The following is a 26,169-nucleotide window of genomic DNA, read 5'->3' as shown; positions in this document are numbered from 1 at the left end:
TAAAGCTGCCAATAAAGCAGCATCCTGACTTAATTTAAACTGGAAAGTTGTCTTTGCTCCTGTGCCGTGCAGTTTAAATCGTCAGGCCACTCGTTTACCGAAGAACATGTCCTGAATGTCCTATGCTTAAATGTCGCAGGAGCTGAAAAGAAAGACGAAGTGCGCGCTCACACCGAGCAGAACCGAACGGTGGATTGGTAATCTGGTAAATGGAAGCCCATTTCTTGACGGCTATTAGAGGGAACGGGCTGACAACCTGTGATGATCAGACACTTGATTACCTTGTATCAAATGTAGCTGCACGAGCATGTGAAGTCAAAAGGAGCACAAAAGAATATTTTGCATCATTAGAATATAATGGACATAACCCATAAAGCACTCCGTCATGTGTTGTCTCGCAATACTGGGTTTAACGTCACAATTCTTAAATTAAAGTTTCCAGACTTTAATTTGAGAATTGTTACCTTTTATCCATCTCAGAATTATGACTTCTTTCTCACAATTCTGATTTTTTTCTTCACAAAATTCTGAGACTTTTATTTCCGAATTCTGACTTTATTATCAAATTTCAGATTTTTATATTAGAATTGTGATTTTTTTTCTTCAGAATTTGTACTTCATTCCATCTCAGGATTCAGACTTTTTCCACACATTTCAGGGGTTAAAGTCAGACTTATCTCTGAATTCAGACTTTAATCTCAGTTCTCAATTCTGAGATGTTAATCTCAGAATTCAGACTGTTCACACAATTTTGGGATTTATATCGGACTTTAATCTGAGACTTCTGATTTCATTTTTTCATCTCGTAGTTCGGGCTTTCTCCTCACATAAGATTTTAAAAAGAGAAAAAAAAATATTTCATGTTCATTTTGCCAACAGACAGATACCTTTGTGTTTATCTTTTCAAGTGAAATTCTCTTCAGAATTTCTGAATTTGCTGCACAAGTTGCAGGCTTGTGTGTTTTTAACCACCATTGGCTGAAGCAGTGGAGTTTAGTACCATGACCTATAGATAAAAAATTCATTGTTGGTGTGTTATTGTTTCTATTGTGACTTGCTGTAAAATGAATTGCCCGTCAGAGAATGAAAGAATCTGAATCATCGCCTATTAATACTGTTTATTCTGACTTTCCTCAGTTTTTTGGAAACCCGTTGGTCTTTAGTTCTCTTTATGCAAACCTCTGGTTTCAGCCCTACCTTGTCTGTTATACTTTGACTTGGCACATGTGTGTTTCTGTAATTACAGAGCCTTTTTATCCTTGAATGACTCATCACTTGGAGTACAAGACATCATGCTTCTAGCTAAAAAGCTGGACCAGTTGTCTTTCCACATGCGCCACCTTTTACTGGGGCGTAATTTTCTACTCCTAAAACCTCCATAATTACACCAGAATAAATACAAGCTTTTTATAAAACTGCTTCCTGCTGTTTTTTCATTCACAATCACCTGCACTTGTTTCTACATCTTTAAATTGATCGCTGCAGTGTATAATTGCGACATCTTCTCTTGTGCCATCCACTCTCCCACTTCTTCCGATCTCCACTTTAACTGGTGCTTTTCAGAGATGCAAAAATGGAGGACTCCTCTCCCCTTCTGTTGGTTCTTCTGTCCCCCTTTGTGATTGTCTGAAGTCATCTGAACCCAGCAATGGACATGGGCGAGGCAGAAAAAGCATGGGACAGTCAGTCTGGGTCATTTATGAGTCTCTCCCACTCTACATCTCAAGAATTATCAAGCGGTCATTGCTGCGGCGCTCGTGTTTGTTTGCAATGATGCCAGAATGTTTTCAGCAGCACAAGACAGAAAATCATCACAATGAGCAAGGACCCACACTGAACACACCAACATGCATTTGTCACACCAAAAACAAACTAAAACTAAGGAGTTTTTCTTTGACCAGAAAGAAGCTAACTAGTAATTGGAAAAGAAAATGGAATACATGAATAATAATAGAGAGAATAATAATAAGTGAAAGTACATTCAAAAATTAAGCTAATAAATATTTGAGCTCTTAAGGCATACGGTCAATTATTACCCACTTTTGTTTAGTTAATGTTGATTAAAAATGGAGGCTATTAAGTCTATTGTTGTGGTTTTTAAATAAATAAAATAAAATAAAAACTTAAGATAGCTGAAATCTTCATTTTTCTAAAGAGTGGAAGTTAGTGACAGATAGGAGTCCACTGTGCTTAGTTTTGGTACCACTTCTAAAAGTTGTGCTGCAGAACGTTGCACTGCATTCTCAGGTCCACAGTGGATATTTTTCATATAAATATGTGTACCATTACACTCTGCACTTACTGTCAGAAACGACTTGAAATTTACCTAAAAACGTCCCAGTGAAGCCCAGAGCGAGAAAACTGCTGACCACCAGAACCGTTCCCATCACTATAAGGGAGATCCCGACGTAGAAAACATCCGTCCGCTCCATCAGTTCCCATCTGGCCTGGGTCTTCATCACCACTGTCATACTGTACAGCAACAAAGATGAGGCATAACTTTATTTGCTACTCTACATTAACACAGGGTACCATGTTTTAGTCTCCTTTGTTGAAAATTAACATTGAAAAAAATCATCAGTCAGGTAAAACTGAAAAAAAAGGAAAGTTATGCAATTTGGTGTGGACCACACAAAACAGCTTACAAATCTTACAATATACAATCAGAGAATGCAAAAATGTGCCATAGTGCCATTTTATAGTACAAGTAGCTAAGTTAACATCAGTTGTTATAAAAAATGCTCTATCTATAAAATATGACTTAAAAGAAATTTGACTTCTTAACTTTATGCTTTGAAATTGGTCCTCTGTCTCTTTAAGAAACTCCTGCCCTTTCTGAAACCCTAACCCTAACCTTCAGGAAGGCACTACAACATGGCTCCTCTATTAACCCGTTAAAGTTTTTAACAGTGTTTCACTGAGAGGCAGCTAGTATCATGAGCTCAGTAGACGTACAATTACACCAGGTATTTGCTAATTGCTGCTGGCTAGTCTGAAGGAGCTGGGGGAGGTGGGTCACAGGGGATTCAAGGATTTCTCAAATATGCATAAAAGAATCAGGGCAACATTGCAGGTACGTTTTTGATGCCGAAATAACATTATATCTCGCAAAGCTCAAAAAAGTCAATTTTGCATGATACTGCCTCTTTAAAGACCCTCAGAAATGAAGCAGGTGCACCTTGTTCCATCACTGCATAGCCAATTATCAATTAACACCCACCTCTAAAATAATTATTTGACGAGACTGAACACAGCATAAGCACTGCAGTGCAGATCAAACACACGCTGCTACTTCTTAACTCAACAAGTGGAATCTGTCTCTTTGATGCAAAGAACAACAAACCAGTTGCACACCCTGCCAAAAGACCAGAGCTACATTTCCATGACTCTCCACAGTCTCCTCTTAATGCATGTTCTGTTTTGTGTGTGAAACTGTGTTCGGTGAATTCAGAGGGAAAAAGAGAGTGCTTGTTTACCGGAGTGCATTTTAAAGTCGCCTGACGTCACTCTTGATTGCTCTCTCCGGATGATGTGAGGGTCGTGGGTTGTGTAAGTGCAGTCATGCAGTAAAAGCATTTTCATTTTCTATCTGGTGCTCGGATCGAAAGCGCACAGAGGGGTCGGTGACTGCTTTAAAAGGTGCTCCGTTTGGTTTTGGTGATGGCTTTTTGAAAACATGTTCCCTCCGAACGTATTAAGCACTAAACTCTGGAGGATTTGCTGCTGGGATTCAGTTTGTTTTGGAGCTCAAAGCAACACAACTGTAGTGTTGAAGAAATTTAGAAGTAACTGACAAGATGTGCATTTCTTATTAGTCAGCTTATATGTGTCTTGCAGTTGCATAGAAAACTGCAAGACACAAAATGTATCCATTTCCAATGCTTTAGCCAAATGTATTTATGTGTGCGTGTGTGCATGGGTGTGTGTGTGTGCATGTAGAGTGCGTCATGAGTTCAATTAAAGTGGACTAAACAGGGCTGATGTGAATAAAGAAAAAAGAGCAGTGGCAAGAATAACTATCTTTTTTTTTAACTGGTATGACTCTTAGTTATTACATTCCTGTTTAACGTTTTGTTTATTGTTGCTGTTTGTATCCATTTCCCTTAATTGGAGAACCTAAATTTATTTCTAAGTGTTCAATGGCAATTTTCATATTGTTTTCTAAAGATAAAAAAAAACATGAGATTAGACAACAAGATGTGAAATTTTTGTGTAAGAAAACTAAATATTTAACGGTGTCCTAATTTTTTGCTCAGAAGGTTTGTGGCTGTGAATATTCAAGTGGTGAAAAGTGAACACAAATTACAGAGTCTGGTCTGTGAACTGACATATTAATCAGTTCTTGTTATGAAGCGGCCTGCTTAACAATGACCTTACTTACAATTCTACAAATATCTGCAATACTGCGGCTAGCAGGCTCCAACATTTTAACTACAAACACTCATGAATTTAAAAAAATAATTTTATTTAGAAGCTTTTTTATTCATATAGAGCTACACAAATTAAGAGTAGTATCAAGGGAAAAAGTGTAGAGAAAGTGTGTTAGAGCCAAAAAAACAAAACAAAACAAAAAAAAAAAAATATATATATATATATATATATTTATAAATTATTATTATTATTCCTGTTTAGTTCTGGTAAACAAACCAACAAATTTTTATTAAAATCTTTTCAGATATTCTCCTCAATATCTTAAATCAACGTAATTAAATACTTTTAATCTAAATACACTGTTTCACTTCCTACTTGGTTTAAAGTTTCACTTTTGCTTTATCAGCTAAATATGATCAATTGTTGCTCATTTTTTTCCTATGCTTCCCTAAGCTTTTCTGAATCTGCTTTACAAACGTAAGTAGCCCACCGCTTTTAGCACTTTAAGATTACGCAAAACTGAACAGGTTGTACATTTGTGAGTCCACATTCATATGTGAGAAGTAGTGAGCAGCATTTTACTTGGGGGTCTAAAGTGGCTCCCGAGTGAAATCTAGGTTTGGGTTTAATTGGAGAAAACTGGGTTATGGGGTCTGTGCTGTGACTCTTATGGCGCGCTTCCTTTGTTAAAGGTGACCAGGAAGTGAAATGTGATGTGGCGCATGTTGTTGTGCCACGTCAGACACAAAGAGCCACTGCTGGGCAGACTGTTGAATAACACGTTTTGGACAGGTGCACTGCTGGGATTTGGATTAGAAAAGAGACTGAGGGAAAAGGGGTCTGGTAGGACGTGGGCAGTGGGTCAGTGGTTGTAAATGGATGAACCACCATAACAGCGGACAATGAGTCAGTTCTAATGCAAGAAAAATTTCAGACGAGTATTCATGTAACCACAGCAGTTACACCAGATTATGGCAAATTACAGAAAAGGCTATACATATTCAATGCTGTTTTTGAACCACTCAGGAAGAGAGCGAGGAAAGAGAAAGTCTAGTTGTAGAAATAAATAAAGGTACAAGGGGGAAGGGGAGGTGTGTGAAGGCCAAGGTAGAAAGCTTTGGTTTCCTTTTGGTCTCTTTAAAAGACACAGATCAAAAGGAAAGTTGTGTTTTTGTGGTTTCACAGCAACATTTTCTGTCTTTTCAAGGTTTCAACAACCATTCTGGAAAGCCTCCATACACAATTTCTCTGGATGAAAATGGGGACCAACTTTGCAATAAAAAAAAAGAAGTAAATATCAAATATGTAAAAAATTGTATAATTTCAATTACAGTGCTATAGTGGACATTTGTCCTCTTTCAGATTTCTTTTGTCCTTCACATATAAATGTTTCAGGCCATCAAACTACTTTTAGTTTCAGATAGAAATAGGCTTAGTAGAAAAAGATTATTAATATTTAATGGAAACATTCACTCAATTTTACCTGTAGATAAAAAAAAAAAAAAAGTTATGTAGATTGAACTTGTATAAAAAGAAAGTATGCTTAAAGATCTTAAAAATCAACACATTATTCCCCAACTTAAGGAGCATCAAAAACAGTTGAGAAAGAAAGTTACTGATATGTCAGTTTTTTAGAAAATGGTAAAAAGGCTTTTTGTGATCAGAAAACCAAAGTGAGAAGAACCATGACCCACCAATAAAGAAAACATGAAACGGTGGTGAGAGAGAGTCCAACTTACCAAAATTACTTCAAGAGAGCACTAACAATTACATGATTTAACCCTTGTATGTAGAAATGGGGTCCAACCGACCCCACACACGTAAAACTTGTATCATTTGCCACAGTCCTCTACGTTTGCCTCAGTCCTTGCACGCACAAGGACTGAGGCAAACCACAAGAAGGAGACATCAATGGGAGAGTTACCAGCAGAAAGAAAACATTTGCAAATAAATAAAAAGCAGTCTGATCATCCTCAAAATGTTTGGGAGAATATTCTGTGTGCTAATGAGACGAAAGCGAACCTTTCGAGTGTTTTTGGGACAAAAAATCTACCACATGTCAAACATGACGGTGGTGATGTGATGGTCTGAGGAGGCTTTGAAGGGTAACTTTGTTGTTCATTCTCTACTAAACATTCTGATGAAGAACGTCCAGCCAATCAGTTTGTGACCTTAAGCTTAAGCACCTTTGTGTTACACAGCTGGAAAGAGATTCATAGCACAACATTAAGTCAACCTCAGAAAGGATAAAAATACATCACCTAAAACAGGTCTCAAATTCACTCCAATGTGGGACAAAATGTCTCCATAGTGATGTAAAATATTCCTTATGATTTATTGTAAATACTTGATGGCTGTTGGTGGTTGTGCCAAACCATCTATCAAGTATGGGTGCAATTATTTTTTCACAAAGGGCCAGGTTGGTTTGGATTGTTATTTTCAGTTGATAAATTAAATTATTCTAAACCTGCCTTTTGTATTCCCTTGTTTGTTTACATGTTTGTTTTAAATAAAGTTTTGTTTTGATGATCTGAAACATTCAGATTTGACACAAAAAAAGGCAAAAACAAACAGAGGTCCGTTGGGACCGATGTCTTAGCCCCTTACAAATTACCCCTCTGTTTCTTCTCTTTGCAGGATGAAAATATGCAAAAAAAAACAAACAACAGTTTTATAGTATGAAAAACTATTTTGTGAAATCAACAATAAGCTGTTATCCTCTCTCAGCAGAGGCAAAGTATGTAACTGTAGCAAAGAATCAGGTCATAGTGGTTGGCCTTGGTAGCATCCAATATGATGCAGAAATGGACAAACCGTGACCTATATTCTCTATCCGGGAAGGCAGGAACTTTACTGCCGCCAGTTTGCGAACAGACAAAAGAAAAAATCAAAAGTCTTTTTTTTCTTTGTCATATTAGAACTGGAACATAAGCAAAAAAGAGGTTATCCAACCCTTAACTCATTGCACTCCATCCTATTGCTGTCAATCATTCGGACTGTATAGATTCCATTGACTTCAGTCAAAACTCAGAAAAGCATTTCCAGATTTGATTACAGGTCTGGACAAATCCAATGGGAGAAAAAAACACATCAGCAAGAAGAACCATCTGGTTTGACTGCCACACACATTTTTCTATTTGATTAGCATCTTTTAACTATTGTCCAAAGTGATGTGATTGAAAACAGCCTCGGTCCTGTCCATTCTCTGAGGATGGAACCTCAGAGTCTGGCCTTTCTTTGCTTTCTGACTGGCTACACTTCACATTCAACAGGCTGTGTTCTTGTTTGTCCTTGCAGAACACCACACTCTGCAAAACATGTGATACCAAGACAATCTAACATGGTGAAAATTCCTGATTACAGATAGTAGCAGTTCTGACATCCTTCCAAGCAGACCATATCACTCGAGATTGGGAAACTGGGACAAAATACCGTGTGAACTATAGGGGTATGAATTTTTAAAACTACCAGAGTTTCTCATAATGTGAAGAAGCGCAATAACCTCCGCAGATGATTGAAATTCCATAATCAAGTGTACCAAGTGCCTATGTTTCTCGTGCCCATGTTTCTTTAATTTCCCACAATCCGAGTGAATACTATCTGGGGAGCTATTGCACTTACAGGTTAGTGAGGCACAAAGTGGCAATCTGGCTGATGTGCTTCTTGAGACTCGATGGGCAGAATCTCAACCTTAACAGCTTGGTGTCACATACAAAACAGTTTGATGTGAACACCGTTTCCAGATGAGTCACTTACTGTGTGACACCAAATACACAGCCATGGTTGTAAAGGTTTACCTTTGCATGAATGTATCCGGCGGACATCTGCTTCGAGTACACATGGACATCTCAGGAATGAAGTGTGGCCAAGGATGTTGGGGCCTTAAATCTTACTGGCCACAAAAATGGCTTACCCTCTTATGCACAGCCACACACACACACACACATGCACGCACGCACGCACGCACGCACACACACACGCACACACGCACACACACAATGATCAGCAGATTGCACTACACTGTGGATCAGCATCTCATTTCCACCATTGATCTTCACTTGCCGCCTGAATCTTTTGTGTAATGCCCGCCACACTAATGCTTATCTGTCTTATGTTTCAATAGCGCCCTAAGAACTCCTGCATCGCCTTATAGCACAGTACACACTTTGATATCAAGACTAACCAGAATGCATAAGATTTGTAGGACATGATCATGAAATGATATAAACACATTCTCCACTGCAGTCAAATCAATACAACTACAACTTCAGGTAAAACATGCCTTAAATATCTATGCAGTATAAATAGATAAAAGACAACCAATTAACAATCTATTTGCATTTTTCTGAGTTCTTTTTTTAAGCACAGCATTTGCAAACAACAACAGTCGATGAAAGAATATTCTATGTTTATATTTAGTGCTACTAAATGTGGCAAGCCCTATATTACAGATTTGATTAGGGCTGTTAATAAAAGCATTGAGTGAGTTCATCTCCCTGAAGCCTTATAATTACACTAATGAGAGGCAATGGTGGAGCATAAACAGAAGAGAAAATTTCCACTTCTGGCTAAGCAGGGCTCAATGTATTTAGTCTCACTGACTATGTTTATTTGACCTGCATTAAAACAGTTCCTTTGACATTTGAATGATTTAACTAAATAATTCCATTGATCAGATCAGTGAATAAACCTGGTTTCAATGTTTTGACTGTATGGTAATTTTGTGTTTTAATCAAAAGAACCGAGTTCTTTTGATTACACAGAAGTTATCCCTCAAACTACTGACTTTAAAAGAGCCTCAAAGGACCTGAAGACCTTTAAGTTCACACAAGTGCACATTTTTGACACAGTTGAAATTATAAGATGTAAACTATTTGGTCTGATAGGATTGTAGAAAGTATCCATTTGATGAGTGCCAAAATAAACTGTATATACTTATTCATTTGAAGTCAGAAGCATTGCCTTCCATAAGCTTCACAGAGTAGTGGAGAGCAGTGGAGTTTGTGGGTATTTTGGTTCATTCCTACAGACTTGTGTAACTGATTCACATTTCTACATCACTTTCCTCGCATAAACCTTTTCAACTCTGCTCATAAAATTTCTATGTGACCGATATGTGATTTTCTGTAAGCCAAAACATTAACTCCGTTGTTTTTAAGCCAATTTGTCGGTGAGGTTAGAGTCATCTATTTGTGAAGTGCATCAGTCCCTCCTGCAGCAAAAATAGCAACAAATAATGCTGCCACCTCCAAACCTTTTCTGCTGCAGTTGCGACGGTGTTCTCTTCCCCCTGTCTCTACCGCATTAAAAACCATACATTATCATCAATGTGTCAGCAGACCTCAGCAGGTGGTCTGATGAAATGTATCTAGATCTTTGCTCTTGGTACATTTGCAAAGTCTAATCTGCCATTTTATGCTGCTTTTGAAAAAACTGCTTCTTCCTCAATAAGTGGCCTTTTAGCAACTCTTTCCACAAAAAACAGCGGCATGTTTGTGCGTTTTTCCATAGTTGGATTTATACAAACATACATGAACACTGACCAAAGTAAGAGAGGGCTTTAGTTGTTTGGACATTAGGGTTAGACATGTGAAGAAACATAGCAGTTCTGATGGTTTTTTGGAGCTCTGCTTGATTTTTTTAAAGGAAGGAACGATGGAAAGAAGGAAGGAATGAAGGACATGGCTCGCTTTGACAAAAGTCCTTCAGCAGATAGCAGTTTACCGGATCATTCAATTAGTCATTAAAGCATGACAGTACACACTGACTAAAAATAAATAAACCGGTTTATCACACTTAAACAAGAAATGTATTCTTGAAAAGAAAAACATTTTCAGAGGAAAGAAAAGGAAACAAAACCACATCCGAAATGAAAAAGTCTATTGAAATTGAAAGAGCGGAGAGGAATGTGTCAGTAGTGGTAAAAGGATGTGATATTGGATGTCAATTACCTCAGAGAGAAATGAATGAAAGCAGTACTGACTCACACTGGGAAATGCAGGCCCTCGAGGGATAAAACATAACGGCAGCTGAAAAAGCAGCAACTGTTGCAGCTCAGATTGGATTGCTCGTGTCCTTCTTGTAAAATTCTGTACATGTGGCGTTTGGTTGGGCAAATGGAGGCACAATTGGCACGTCTTCTGTCTGTGTGATTAAGTATCAGTGCAGTGCTCCCTCAGAAAAGATTTCTTCTCCTGTGCTCAAAACACAAAGTACATTTCTACAAAACAATGGTAATTAAATAAAACTATTTAACATGAAATAACCGACTTCATGAATATTCATCCCCTTTAAGATGACTGACTTAATTCAAACAATATTCAGGCAAATGGTGCTACTTGTCTCCCAAATTAATCACCTGAGTGCTGTGAGTGTCTCTGTAGTGAGTGTAGAATAGAGATGTGTTAGTTTGTTTCAAAGTGTTAAAAGCATAACTGATATTTAACTTCTAATAATTATCAGTTATTGGCCACAACAGCATGATTAATATTGGATCCTGTTATTGCTGTAAATTTTTATATCCCTAAATTTGTAACCATGCTCCATAAACGTTTTGTGAAAAGGCTGTTAACGCTTTTTAAATGACCAGACATGCTTTCTACATTATCAGGCACTGAGATGACAATAATTTGCATTACTGTACATTATACTCCATTATAGTAAGGGGGCATTTTAGGGTAATCAGTTTTTAGCAATGTGGTCTGAAAAAATAATTGGTAAATTTTTTTTAAGCGAGGTCCTGGCAAAATGTAACTTACAAATGATTTGTGTCTTAAAAAACTAGAAAAGCTAAAAGTCATCTCAGATAACTGGATGGAAAAGCTATTCTTCTCTTCGCTCACGCTTTTTTGTCCTTGAATATGTGAATGAATTGTTACATTTATCTATATTTAGTTTCACTGTGGGCAGGATTATTCTCTTGAGAAGCACAAATAAAGCTGCAATAATATATGAAAAACCTGTTGTTTCTCAATAGTATGCTGTCAAACATCTTGCAGGGGAATACTGTGTACGCCGGTTTTCTGCATCAATATTCAAATAGTGGAGAACTTGCAAATGTTAAAGGTATTTATTGTGCTATTGTGATTGTCAGACAAACTAAACTCTTTAAATTGTGAAAAAAGATGTGAAGCATTCTGTGAGCAGGCTTCCCATTAAGAGCTACGACTCTTTGACTGGTCAATCACATATTATTGGCTTAGAAATATTTCTATGATGCTTTTAACTTTTTTATTAACAGACATGTCACTCTTCACAAATCTCTAATATAGGATAGAAATAACCCCTAGTTTACTGCTGAGCTGTCTAGTCTTTGAAAAGATCAAGATAACACTTGGTGTAAGGCCAGGCACTCTAAATCAGTGTTTCCCGACCCTGGTCCTCAAGGCACACTGACTTGCATGTTTTAGGTATTTCCTTACTTCAGCCCAGCTGATTTCAATCGATGACTGATTAACAGGCGTTTCCTGAAATGCAATCAGTTGAGTCAGGCACATTAAATCAGGGAAACCTCTAAGACACGTAGGAAAGTGTGCCTTGGGGACCAGGGTTGGGAAACACTGCTCTAAATCACAGAGTGACTGGTTGGTATTCAAATATCTTGCAAAATGCTTTACTTCCCTTGTTAAAAATAATAAATTCCAGCTTTATGTTGAGAAAACTACATCAAAACTTAAATGACCCCAAGAAATTCTAGAGATTAATTAAATCCTTATTTGGAGATTAAATGAGCTATAAAATACCTACTTATATTATCAAGGATGCACAAAACATCCATTGACCATAATTGTACAGTTTGACATTTAGAAAATAAATTTGCTAAATGGAAACATGGCAATTAAGAAAAAAAAAAAACAACAACTCGTTTTTAGATAAAATGTTTTAGCGCTAGGACAAGGTGTTTTTTTTGGCCATAATGAAATTGGTTTATTTTGGCAAAACATCCAACAGAAATGTTTTTTTAGCATCAAACAAGTCATGTGACCAACAACAGGATGTTGCCACTGGCACGAACCACAAAGAAGATGACGACAGGAAATGGTTGGAGGATTGTGGCGTGGCGTGGTTTTTGTGACTTAACACGTGAACAAACTTATTCACGTGATTTTAATTGTGTTTCTTATTTAAGGGAAACACTGCAATTGTGAAATTGTGTTTATTTTTTGAATACTGAAAAGGTTTTGTGCATATTTGTAATAGAAATGCACTTACTGACAAAGAAGCCATTCTTAACTGTTTGAATGAACATTTCCTCAGGAACCTTGTTTGAGTCTCTACAATGTAACTTACATCCATCAGTGTGTGAATGTGTGCGTGAATGAGTAAAAGGCTGAATTTTTATTTTGTGAAGCATTTAGACCATAATGGATGTATTGTCGAAATATGGTTGCCACAGCGACCAAATATACAACATTTTGTGATTATTTTTGCATCTTGTTGAATTTTGATAGCAGTTAATCTTGTGACACTGTAATCGTCAGTGGAAAATCCTGATCTTTTTTCTTCTTTATTATACCTGTGGCTCCGGAAAACGTTGAGCAGAATGATGACGAGTCCCAGACCGCAACAGGCCACATAGGGGCCACCAAAGAGCCTGGAAAGTCCCCGAGTACGATGCTCCCATCGTGCCACCTGCAAAGCAAGAAGATCATCAGCAGACAGCAATTACCTTCAGTTCAGAAATCCTCCACATTTGTTTGCCTCCTTTAGAGACACAAAAACAGGTCCCTAATTAAAACAAATAGTAAAAAAAAAAAAATTTGATGCAAAAAGATTTTAGGCACCAATATGAAACATTGGCTCCCTAAACGAGTGCAAACCTTTATCGTTAAAATCTTCTTTTTGATAAAGACATTTCATTTTGATAATATTTTCCATTTTTTATACTAAAAGATGTAGTGCACAAAGTAATTTTTTCCAAAGTTTACTTTACCACTGATAATGCGAGTAATGTCCTCTACTAAGCTTTTGTAGTCTATACAATTTCGATTTTTTTAAATTCATAGATCACAATGTCACAGTGTCTGCTCTGGAATACATTTTGATTCAAAGACCTTGACACATTTAAGGCAATTGTATGTGTGTGTGTGTGTGTGTGTGTGTGTGCACTTGACTTTTATTTTACTAGTGTGTAAAAAGGAGATGCCACAGGTAAGTAAATTTTAAATGAAATAACTTAAGACTATTAAGTCTGACTATTTCATTGCATTTCTTTCCAATTTTTTGTGTGGAGGCTACAGAAACAAAGGGTCAATTAAAGAAATCTCAACATTTCTCTCAAGAAAAACATTCCAGCACTTTTCCACTCTGAGAGCCCACTGAAAAAGTGGCAGCCTAAACAGTAAAAAATAAAAAGCTTTGCTGCAATGGTAAGGTTTTTTTTCTTTTGTTTCTTTTGGCATTGGCACATTAAGCAGCATGTACACAAAGATGATTGACAGCACTAAGACCTTCCTCCTGGCTCTGATTGTTGTTTTTTTTTTTTACCAGAAGCAATGTGGAATGCAATAATAGGAGTGGAAGGAAGTGGAGGAGCTTGATTCTTTCACATCTTATCTGTCTCATATTGACGACTTTGCTGTCTCTATGAGACGGTAACAGTGACAGTTTTAACATGTAAAAACTTTATTTTTTAATAAAAGTGACGTATTGCAGCCTTAATATCTACTCATGGGTGGTCATGGATTGGCTGCCTTGTAAACACCAGCCAAAAGCGTGGCAAGTAGCATTGCTACATTTTCTTTTGTATGTTTTAGATAAGCAAAAGTCGAATTTTACGCCAATTATTTGGAGTTATGTCTCACAGAAAAAACCATGAATGAGCAAAGTCCAGTCTATTGACCATTTAGTTCTTACGAGTTGTTTAATCCACTCAGGAAAGCTTCGTGTGTGCATGCAATAGCTGCAAGTAAGGAACTATAATTAGAAAATTTCATATGATATGTTGAATTATAATTACTAAGAACTAAGTTGTATTTAGCTAACATATCACAGGGTGTTGCATGTAATGTAGGTTCATGTAAATTTGCCAATCAGTGATGCAAATGTTTAATAGCATTAAATTATTTGTCTAAGATTTAGTTTCTTACTTATTATTGGTCATTAATTCCACTGTTTCTAAATTGACAAAAGAAGTTTACTTTCTGCACAGACTATAATTCGATAGGTTGACCTACCAAAGCAGGATTTAGGGCAGCAGCTGTGCTGTCATCAACATTCTTGTTTATGAATGTTGCTGGTTCCTTCATGTCAGTCCGTCATAGCACACAAATTTACAGAAAGCAAATTCTATCAGCTCTGCAGGATAAAATTTATTTACTTGACCAGTTATAGTTAAGAGTTCTTTAAGAAATGACAGAAGCCGAATTGTTTTCAAACTGTAGGCTCAGGAAGTACATAGATGCGAATCAGACAAAGCAGACAGAATAAAACTGTTTCTATGGTAACATCTTTTCTATGTTTAGAGCTAGTCAAGCTTGGAAACAACATGAAAACAGGTAAAAGTTAGAGGAGACAACTTTCACACAATAAGTCATTAATTTACAATCATCAGACAACAAGCGACGTAACGAAGCCTCCAGTTTCCTTTATGTTCTCTTTTAATCCTGGCCGCCAGCCGACTCCAGCTCATTGTTCTCTAACCTCTTCCTTTCAGCAGAGTGCGGATGCATAATTAGGCCTCAAAGCTTGAAAAGGCCCGTTTGGTCCGGACTCATGCTTCACATCCGCATGCTGATTACATCAGAGTCTGTTCTGTGGGGCACTGAGACACAGAAGCACCACAAAGCACAACAAAGGCGATTATAAAAGAGGAAAGAATTAATGACTAGTCTTTCCAGATAGCACGTTTGGGGAAAGTCACATTTATGATGGCGTGTATTATAACGTCGCTGTGTGGCATTTTAGGCCTGGAGGCATTATGTAACAGCATTCTTTTGTGTTGAGCGACAAAAGGTTTTGGCACTGAGACTCGAACATAGAAGAACTGATTAAGCATCCCGATGAAATGCTCACACACACACACACACACACACACACACACACACACACACACACACACACACACACACACACACACACACACACACTGACAACTGACTCAAACACCCAAGTGTTGCTACATGCTAATAGCATGTATGTAGTTAGCTCCTCAAGGTTAACAAGGGTAAGGTCACAAGTGCGCGTTTACTGGATTTTGCAAATCTGACCAGAGCTTAATCATTTTTATGACAAGAAAAGTCATAAAGAAGACAAAATAGCCCCATGTTGACATTGGTAAACAAGTAAACAGTGCTTCTAAAACCAATAAAGCAATTAATCCAGAGTTAAACATACATTACGCTTTTCCACTAGCACCTAGCAACATGGACTGACTCAACTCTACACAGCTATTATTTATGATTAATACTGGAACATTTAATTACACATTCAAATAGGCTTATTTGAGGGTAACTGACATTAAGCTAAAAGAATCATCGAGTCCGTACTGCCATAACAGAACCAGGTCTCTTTTAGCATTTGCACTTTCCATTTCCTCTGCCTAAGAAACATCCAATACCAAAAATCTATTGACACCAACCTGCTGCTGGGCCAGAATAAATAACATATTTTTGGAAAATGAGGGCAACTCAACGGTTAATACGTTAGTAGCGTCAGAAATCGCCTGAATCTTTGCTTCAGGTCTGCTGATCTGATAGTCCCGCAGACCCAGTTTAATTGGGACCAAATTTGCAACATTTGTTACATTTTCAGCTGGTGTGGTTTGCTTTCACTTCGAACCATGTCAAACAAACCAAACCTTTTGAAAAATCTGTTTTCCTGCACCAAGAGTCATTGAAGGAAAACCTCTGAAGGAGACACTGAGTGTAACTTCCTTCTTCTAGAGTAGAATCAGCTGTTACAGGTTGCATGACTTCTCTCTCGAATCCCAAACCAATTAATTAATCTTTTCTTTGCTTCCATATTTTTGAGCAGAGCATCTTTAGAACCAATCAAACACTGGGAAGGCTTTAAGAATCCATTTTCAATAACAACACTACTACAAACTATACTACTTTCCATAGTTCACCAAAAAACAAAAGGGCTGAAGCCACGGCTTATGCTTGCCTACCATGTTCATGAACTTTGCAGTCCCCCCCCAAAAAACAGTTGCATATCAAAAAACATTATGCTTTGTTGCTCCAGAAAATTACATCAGTGAAATTTTTCACAGGAATGCTTCGTTTTTCTTCATAGTTTGAATCTATGCCAGCGTATTTGCAAAAACAAACCAAAACTGAATAATTATAGTCAAACTATCACATGTTGTGCATCATTATGGCTGGTTTTCTACGTCTAAAAAAAGATAAAAAAAAAAACAACAAAAAAGATTGTTTTTCAAAATCAAAGGAATATCATGAGAGCCTTGTAAAATGAAGAGTAAATAAGAAGGGGGAAAAATTTCAGAACCATTTAAAACGCCCTCAGCAACATGGGATGTTGGAGATGAAAGGAAGATAAAAAAGAAAAGATGGAGGAAGGAGGAAAAGTGTAAACAGAGAAATACAAAACGCTTCAGTATAACTTCAATATTGTTACTGCTGATTAGCACAGCAACAGGTGGCAACCACTTCAAAACATTTGCAACATGATTACTTCTAAGCAGTGGTGACATTCTAAGCAGTGGTGACATTCAAAATCACCAATTTGGGCAGTAATTTAAATCCAAACCCTGTAAGTTTTCCCACACATTTCTTTTAACCCATTCAATAATCAATAAATAAAAACATTGCTGTCAAACGGAAATAATCTTCACTAAAAGGCCTGCAAATATTGACTGATATCAGAGATCTTTCCCTCCCACAGCGTCACCATCCAAAAAAACTTTTTGAAGACATTTAAATAATAAGAGTTACAACCGCATTTACTTTCCCTTTTAAATAAATAAAGTATATATTTTTGAATCAAAGTGAATGTTGATTTCTATGGGTTTGTAGTGTGAAAAAAGACTGGACTTAAGACTTGAAGCAAATACTTTACTGAAAAAGATGCAGGTTGTTGTTGGAGACAAAAAAAAAATCTTTATCTGGACATCCTGTTGTTTTGGGCCACTTATAACCAGACTAACAGCCCAATCAGGACAGCAATGGCTCACATAAACAAACCAGGCGGATCTTACTAATATGCGGTTGTTGAACTTAAAACAAAAATTCAGGTTTATAAATGAGTCTCTCTTCTCTGAACAAAAATGTTTGGTCATTTTAAGATGGAAATAGGAGTGTGTGGAAGGATTATTGGTTTCCAAGGGCAAAAACAACACAGTGTATAAAAACACATATTTTCTTCTGCTCATGTTTTTTTATTTATTAGCAGGCATGCTATTTTTTCGCTTGTCAAAATAGCTGCATAAAAGCACCAATTATAAGCTCTACTTATCCAGAGCACACACACAGGCTGACGTTTTGCGTGGCTAAAGAATATAATCCTACTGAAGAATTTTCCATGTAAACAGAGCTCTCCTCAATGCTGAGAGGATAACGCTGAGGGTGACACATAAAACCTCAATGAATTCTAAAGATAAGAACCGAGCAACATCTACAAAGTTCTTACATCAATCTAGCTGGATAATAACCTGTTTTATTCATTTAAATTCCCCTCCTTAAGTAAAATCAGCATTCATGAATGGGGCACTTTAAAAATTATGGAAGCCTAAACGGGTCAAAACTGAATAAGTAATTCCATTATTTATTCAATGTCAAATGTATTTATGTAGCACATTTCAAAAAGCTTGAAATGCACAAAGTGCTTCACAATGTAAATGCAACTAAGGTAAATTAAAATACATAAAGTGAATCAATAAGTAAATGTACCATGGGATAAATAAATGTTGAATCGAATGTTTAAATTATTTATATACTATGCCAATAAATCAATAAAATGCAAACTTATAACATTTATTTATTTAGTGGCCTGTGCAATTAATTGTTTCCTTATGCACTTATTTATTTAATGTTGTCCCTTATGGTCCTTCATAAAAAAACAGCAACAAAAGCTGGCAAGAGTAAGCAATAAAAGCTGTTCAGCAAATATAAACAAAATAGTGATGACTGTGGGGGTCAAAATGACTAGGACAGACAGAGTAATAAAAAACAATAGAGTGTCAACTGAACTAAAAAGAGATTGAAGTACAGCATGTTTACAAAAATAAAAGGAATAAAAATATTTTTAAATGATGACATAAAACAATTACTCTCAGCAGATCCTCGAAAGGGAGGCAGCATTTTGTCTTTGGCAGATTTCTTTAAACTCTAGCAAAGACCAGTGCACCAGGATGAAAAGCGACTCAACAACAGGACAGAACAAAATGAAACAGAAGCTATCCCCTGTCATGATGTGTTTCTGTGTGTTTATTTTTAGAGTTTTTTGTGCTCAGTTTGCTTCCTGTGTCTCCGTCTCTGCGTCTTCCCCGTTGATTTTCTCCCAGGAATGTCTCGTTCCCTTGATTACCCCAAGTGTATTTAATACCACTTATTGTCTGTGTTCCTCGTCGGGTCCTTGTCTATTGCTGTCTTACGTACGTCTGTTTCTGTCTCAGTTTGTCAGTCGTATGTTTAGTCGTTCCAGTTTTCTAGTTGTACTGTTAAGTCCTGGTTAACCCCTCTCTATGTTCAGTCTTCGTGTCAGTGCTACCGGTAACTAGCCGTGTGCTCTACTTCTCTCCCGTGCTGCCTGTCCTGGATTGTTTTTGAGCATTGTAATTCATTAAATCACCATCATCTTCATCATACCTGGGTCTCAGCGTCTCTCCTCACCATCTACCACCACACCTTATGACAATCCCGTTATTTTCTCATCTCTCCTTAAGAGCCACATGAGAAGAGTTCCGCGTAGCCTCATCTTCAAACCCGAGAACACGGCAGGAATCACAGCTGGCACCCTCAGCCAAAGTTACTGCGGGGTGGCATTTGTGGCCAGAATGTCTCTTCTCAGTCAGAGATAGAACGGCGGCTTCATACATCATTCAGAAATCATTTGCAGCCACTCCAGTGGTCGGTGGAGTGTGCTAAAAATACTCAGGTGTTCCATGGACAGAAAGCAGATGATGTGATCGAAGCAATCTGGAAGAGTAACACAAGACCTGGGCAGGGAAAGTACAGGGAGTGGCGCCAGAACGGCAGAACTGGGAGCCCTTCGAGACTAATTCAATAGAGGCTTTAACAAGCTCCTCTTGTACCATCAGCCCACTTTTGTCTCACATCCAGGTGCTCCAAAGACATCTGTTATGTGCGGCGAGACAGCAGAAACGGAGAAAACAGAACTTAAGCCTCAGCCCAGACATTGTTTACACCAAAAAAGAAGAAAAAAAAAACCCACACAGAATTGAACCCCAAGTAGAAGTTATGTGATATAAAAAAAGTGTAACTGTGGTTCTTTTAAAGCAACGTTAGCGGGGCTAATTTGCGGAGCCCCAGGGGGGCCAACAGTTGACTATGATGATTCTCTCCGCCTGATCAGCAGCTGATGGTTTATTGACTGTATTAATGTGCGGCCGTGTTTGATGGAGAACACTTTGCACACAGGGACAGCCTAGTAATACGGGTAATAAGGGAACGAGAACAAGAACATGGACAGATCACATGCTTACATGCATTAATAACACTTTAATAATAACGCACCTTGGGTTCAACGGACATTTTCTCATCTACTGATGAGAAAAATACAGACTACCAGGAACTGACAATGACTAAGTTGTCTTTCTCTTCCACTCTTCTTGCTTTCCCACCACTTCTTCTGACAGAAGTGTCATAATGTGTGGTTGGTGGTGGTGAGAATGACGCTGAGACCCAGGTAAGATGATGAATATGATGGTTTTAATGAATAATAAAGCTCATAAACAGTCCAGGAACAGGCAGCACGGCATACAGACAAGCACACAGCTAATCGCCGGTAGAACTGAAAAACAAAAGACTGAATAACTGGAGCTGACGCCGACACAGAACTTAACCTGTACTACTGGGACGACGGACAGACAGACGCAGACAGCTAACGCTTGACAATAGACAAGGACCCAACGAGGAACACAGACAACAGGTGAGACTAAATACACATGGGGTAATCAAGGGAACGAGACACACCTGGGAGACAATCAACGGGGAAGACGCAGAGACAGGACTCACAGAGAACAGGATCACACAGAAAACTCAAAAATAAACACACAGAAACACGGATCACGACAAGAAGTCTCTTCCTGTTAAAACTGAGGCTATCTTTACATGAGGTCACTGCCTGGAACGTGCTGGTACTTTCACATGTTAATTGAGAAAGGTTCCACGTTTAGAATCAGCTGTCATGCCAGGCCACTAGATGGTGCTGTGACTTTAACATATTATCAAATCTGCATGTGCTTTTGACCCTTAGCTTCCACCTCATTGTAAACAGTAACTCGTCTCCATCTCCCATAAACAAAGGGCTCTTGTAACACATATTACTTATCAAAAATTGTGTTAAACTGAACAGGGTAAGTAGCACAATGCTATCCGCCATTGTTTTTGTTGTTAGCTGAAAGTTTGTTCTGCAGTTTCACATTTGCGGAGTTCTTCACTTACAGAAAACTTTCATTCTGACACCTGGTTTCAAAAAAGAAGTGCCAGAGTGAGAGACTCCGGTCACCAGTGAGACGTAAATGAGCTACTGGATCGCAACAAAAATGTTACAGTTTACCTGAAGAGCGGCTCTGTGTAAACAGGCCCTGAGACTCATTTGAGTCATTTGAGTTTCTACTGTGCCTACAAAAGCAATACTTTTTCTCATATTGTCAATAACTTCAAGCGATTATATGGGATCTTTTGAGGTATACCAAAACAAAAGTAGTGGGTTATTTAATCATTTTCACAAATAAAAAGGTGAAATGTGTGTTTTGAGTCTAAACATTGTACAAGCACTACAGGCTACACCTGATGGTAGGGGGCGCTAGCATACCGTGGTTTTATGTTTAAAAAATGTTAAAAGTAACAAAAACTTGGAGGGGTGCAAGCAGGAATTATAGTTTGGAAGTTAGTGCACACCACCATCGTCTGAGTCAATAAACCTATCTTAATCAGTCTCTACTGTCACTGTTAACCTCCTGACTACCAGTAGTTCCTTTTTGTCCTCTGTAGAGGACACTTCTAAACTTGAATATCTCCCACCCTCTTCATTCTATTGAATTAATTCCTTTATTAATTAATTCCTTTTTAGGACATTTAGGGCTTTTCAATGATACCACGTGAAGGGGTGGGACTTTTGTACGTACCTTTTTCTAATTCATATAAATGCCGTTCATCAGTAATAACACATTTTATGGGAAGAAACAAAGCAAGTGCATAAAACTTTTTATTGTGCAAATTTTGGTTTAAAATTTTGTTGGAATATTCTAAAGTCTTTTAGCAGCATATTAAAACATTCTATGAATTATTTTGACTGTATTTTATTGTAGTATTTAAAAGTTGAAAAATTGTCCTCTGTAGTGGACACATCATATTTCAAAAATAAAAACTTTTTTTCCAAAAAAAATGTTTTCAGTATTCTAATTACCTTACAAAGACTGTGGAATAATAAAAAAAGATGATTGGACAATCTTTTTTTTCCTGGTAGTCAGAAGGTTAAAATAAACAAGTACAGCCTGGTGGCCCGTCAGGCTTATAATACACTGGAGGAAACCCTGCAGCTTCAAGTCCTTAGGACATGAAGCTGCAGGGTTTCAAGCTTAGCACATTTCTAGTTATAAAATGTCAAGCTCTGTCAGGTCAAATGGAGTCAACATACATTTCTATGTGTAGACATACATGTTTTAATTGAGCTTTGCCTGGACCATTGTAAGACAAAAAGTCACTGTTAAATGCATCTGCCCAAAAAAGTTGTATGACTGCTTTTTCCTTTGTTCCCCTTATATGTAGGTCAGTGGGAGGATCAGACTCAGGTACCTGAGGAGTGGAACCATTTCCATATGTAGGGACAAGATCAAATGATGTTTAATATGCCGTCTAATATGCTGTTTGCTCCGACAGCCTGACCTCTGCAGACGGATTGGTTAAAAATGCATGAATCGGGTTTGCTCAGATGAGGCTGAACTCTGCTTTGGAGGATAAGGCACTATGCATAATTAATTACATATTTAAAAAGTCTCACTAATTGGAAATGCAGTCCAAAGCTTGAGCCAATGTTATGATGCATCAACAGTGGAGAACAGCAACACTGATGTGGAAAAAAATACCTTTAGCCAATTGCCAAACCAGATTTTTTTCCATTATTATCAAGGGTGAGTTTCTACCCCATTTGTCAACATAATCTATTTGTGCATGACTGATACTGAAAAAAACATAAGAAATCTTTTTAAAAAATTCTCTTTTGGGTAAAAGTCAATGTAAACAGTCATTTTCATCTTCCAGTGATGAGACACAGCTTCGCACAGCAGAGCTACACACATAGCCTCACATAAAATACAGAAGTGGATTCACTGAAAATCCCAAAATTATTTGCTGTGTCAATATACACATTTACAGATTGCTTTGCTCCTGGGGGAAAAAATGCAGTTTGGGGAGGTAAAATGCTAAGTGCAACAGTGAGATATTACCATAAGCATTCCAGATGCATATAGTAATATGCTGAAATATTAGCAACTTGTCACAAGACAAGTTGCTAATATTACATAATACACTATTAGAGTTCTGTCTCCATAGTGGGTAAAAACTGATGACTGATCAGTTCAAAATGTCCAGTGTCAGGCAGATATACCAAAGATTAATCCAACCCACTATGGGCTATGGCTAATGACAAAACTGGTAAAAAAAAAAAAAAGAAAAGAAAAACCTCTGTTAGACATGCTTCTCGTTTCAATGTTGTGTCTAAAAACGGTTTTCACTGGGATTTTTGAGGAGCTAAACCAAAAAATACAAAGTGGACCAGAAACCAGTTTCTACTTTTCCATAACTTACCAAAGAACCCAAAGAAAATACGATGCAAAGTGGCCAGAAACACGGTAACTGAACAAGGTAGTTGCCGTTCTACATTTGGGGTCAGATGAAATAGTTATTAAGATATTGCACAGGGAAATAGAAAAAAAAAACCTTAAAGAAACTGTTGGGTATCAAACCTCATATTTTCTTTCACTAGAACAAATGCCACAGTTGTATACGTGTCACCACTGAGACTGTATATTTAGAGACAGAATGTATTTTGACAGCAGGTGTAAAACTTAGAGCAACAAATTGACCAAACACCAATTTGTTGGTGAATAAACAAAAAAAATCTATGTATGTGTACCTACTGATCCACAGTGGCTACGGATAGTAGTATTAGGATCACTCGAATGGTGTGAAGAAGAGAAAGAGACTGGAAATCTGTTATGGTCAAAGTCACTCAGTCAATATTTTATATAACTTCTTTTCAGCTGAAGGTAATGTGGGACATGTCTATCAGCTTTGCACATCTACGGATGGAAATGTTTACCTATGCTTTATAAAATCCTTTGACAACATTCTGATTAGACAAAGCTCCTTTTCAAGACATTCTTCCTCAGAATTCTGGAAAAAATGTCAGAATTGTTTGGCTTTTTCTTTTTTAGTGGCCCTAATCCTCATCTGTAGCTACCTGCAATATCAGTAACTAAGAAGAGCTATTGGCTCCTTAATTATACAGTAACGGTATAATGAAAGAGCAGCAAATTAGAACGAGCTATTCAAATTAACACACAATCACTTCCATGCAGTGTACATCTGAGAAAATGTACCAAACTCTGAGCACAGAAGAAGGAGAATATTAAAGGTCTGGCTGTACAGATCAAGGTAGACACACTCATACAGTAACACAAACTGACAAACACACACACACACACACACACACACACACACACACACGCAAAATCAGCAGCATGCTAGCTGACACTTTAATGCACAGTCCTTGGCAGACACAGTGCCACTAATAATTATCCTGCCATTAAGTTTGTCTTCCAAAACCAACATTATGCCTGCGTGTACGCAAGTCTTGTACGTCAGATCTAAAAAATAACTTGGCTGGATGCTGAAAGTTGAATAAAAATATGACACTTGAAGAAAAATGTCAGCAACATCAGTCTGAAGTGAAGTTAGGTTTAGAGAGCCACAAACTCTCAGAATAAATGACTGCAACACAGCAGCTTTGACAGAAATGCTTTGATTTCCTTTGAAAATCAACAGTTTGTTTGTGATACCAATGTAATTAATACTCCCAGAAACACGGTCTATTAATGACAAACAGAAAAAAACTCATTTTACAAGCAAACCCATTCAACAAACATATTGCAAAAATAATTACAAACCAACATAAGACTGAGAAACAAAGTTAACTTTTAGACTGATTGTTGATGAGTTTTATGACCAAATAAACAAATGTCCAGGAAAAATGGATGTCAACTAACAAAGAAGACTTTTTCATATTTAATGCAGTCAGGAATAGTACCACACAAGAGGAAAGGGACACAGCAATTTCTTTGCACCAGAAGCCACCAGGTCCCCTACAGAGAAAGATAAAGACTACTGGGACTTAATGACATAGAGAAATTAAACTTCGATAAAGCGTCTTGGAACTGATGGTTTCACATTTAGTTGAATGAATTTATTTGCATAGGGACAAATGTTAATTATGAACACATGCCCTGTACTTAATTTCATAACCAGATTCATTTCCAATGCCTGTCCTTAGCTGGGCTGAGCAGCTAAGTGTTGTCAAATAATTGATCAGTTCTTACAGAAGAATGACAAAATCATTCCGAAACTGTTTCAAGGTGTAGTACAGTACTGAATTCAAAATACGTAACACCTCACCAACACACCCCAAAGAAACATAAATAAGTAAATAATCTGAGGTGTTATGGAAATACAAATAATGAAATCCAATGATTTTTCTAAAACATGAAAGTTTGGTTTTGGTTTCTTTCTATACATTGCGTGTGGATATCTGCAGCTTTAATCATTGGCTTGATGTAAAAAAGCATTTTTCAAAGCAAGTTCCAAGATTCCAGTCATGAGCAACATGTGCAGTTGCATGGACGAGGACAGACTTAACCCTTATAGGCCAAGGTCTAAATGGCCATTCCGGCGCGCAGTCTTTCTCTTCTCAATGTGCCAGAGCTCACTACGAAGCCATGCAGCAATCGCTAGCAAAACTACTACTAACACTACACACACCACAAACTCTAAATAACATACTTACTGTATAAAAATCCTATCGAAACACTCTTAGTAAAATCCACAGCATCAATTCTCCCTAGTCTCTTGCCATATCCCATTCCCCCCCAACCTCCCCCTCGTTTGTCCCCACTGTCTCCGTTCTACCTAGCAACAGACCGTCAACACATTTTCATTGGTTGTGTCGAAATGTGGTACAGTTAGACCCTGTTATGCCCAGAAAAGCACGCCTGCCCAAATTTGCATCCCCTGTCGCGGGAGCGCGCATCGCTCTAAGCTCTCGCATATTGACGAGGAAACGGATAAAAATATGACCGAAGAGGAAATTTTAAAGATATTTGTAACATTATCACGTTTCCTAACCATGCATATGGTTAGGAAATTTGGGGCAATATGGATCCCAGTGCTAATTTGAAGAATTAAAGAGTTAAGAGTGAAATAACTTTTTCTACATAATGAGAGTAGCTCCAAGAACTCCTGTTATAAGTTTTAAATTATTTGGATAATATTTTAGGGGAATAGAGAGGGTTGCATATTTTGGCAGGCTGGAAATCCATATTGCCCAAAAATGCATCCCTGTGCTAACTTTGAGAAATAAAGAGTTAAGAGTGAAATAACT

General features: G+C 37.6%; 1 protein-coding gene across 2 annotated transcripts in view; it reads right to left on the bottom strand.

Moving 5' to 3' along the window:
- Window positions 1–26,169, bottom strand: part of pemt (phosphatidylethanolamine N-methyltransferase) — a 58,864-nt gene that overhangs the window by 12,998 nt on the left and 19,697 nt on the right. For both annotated transcript variants that reach the window (XR_001777610.1, XM_008437962.2), the window contains exons 3-4: window positions 12,887–13,002; window positions 2,327–2,472 (exon numbers count right to left, since the gene is read on the bottom strand). Coding sequence is in view for 1 of the 2 variants with exons in the window: in XM_008437962.2 (XP_008436184.1) it covers window positions 2,327–2,472; window positions 12,887–13,002 (262 nt within the window). In the remaining variant the exon portion in view is untranslated. The remainder of the gene's footprint in view (window positions 1–2,326; window positions 2,473–12,886; window positions 13,003–26,169) is intronic.

Source organism: Poecilia reticulata, linkage group LG19, assembly GCF_000633615.1.
Source record: "Poecilia reticulata strain Guanapo linkage group LG19, Guppy_female_1.0+MT, whole genome shotgun sequence".
In the NCBI taxonomy this organism is placed as follows: domain Eukaryota; kingdom Metazoa; phylum Chordata; class Actinopteri; order Cyprinodontiformes; family Poeciliidae; genus Poecilia; species Poecilia reticulata.
The sequence above is the reverse complement of the archived record's forward strand: the minus strand, read 5'-3'. Positions and strand labels throughout refer to the sequence as shown.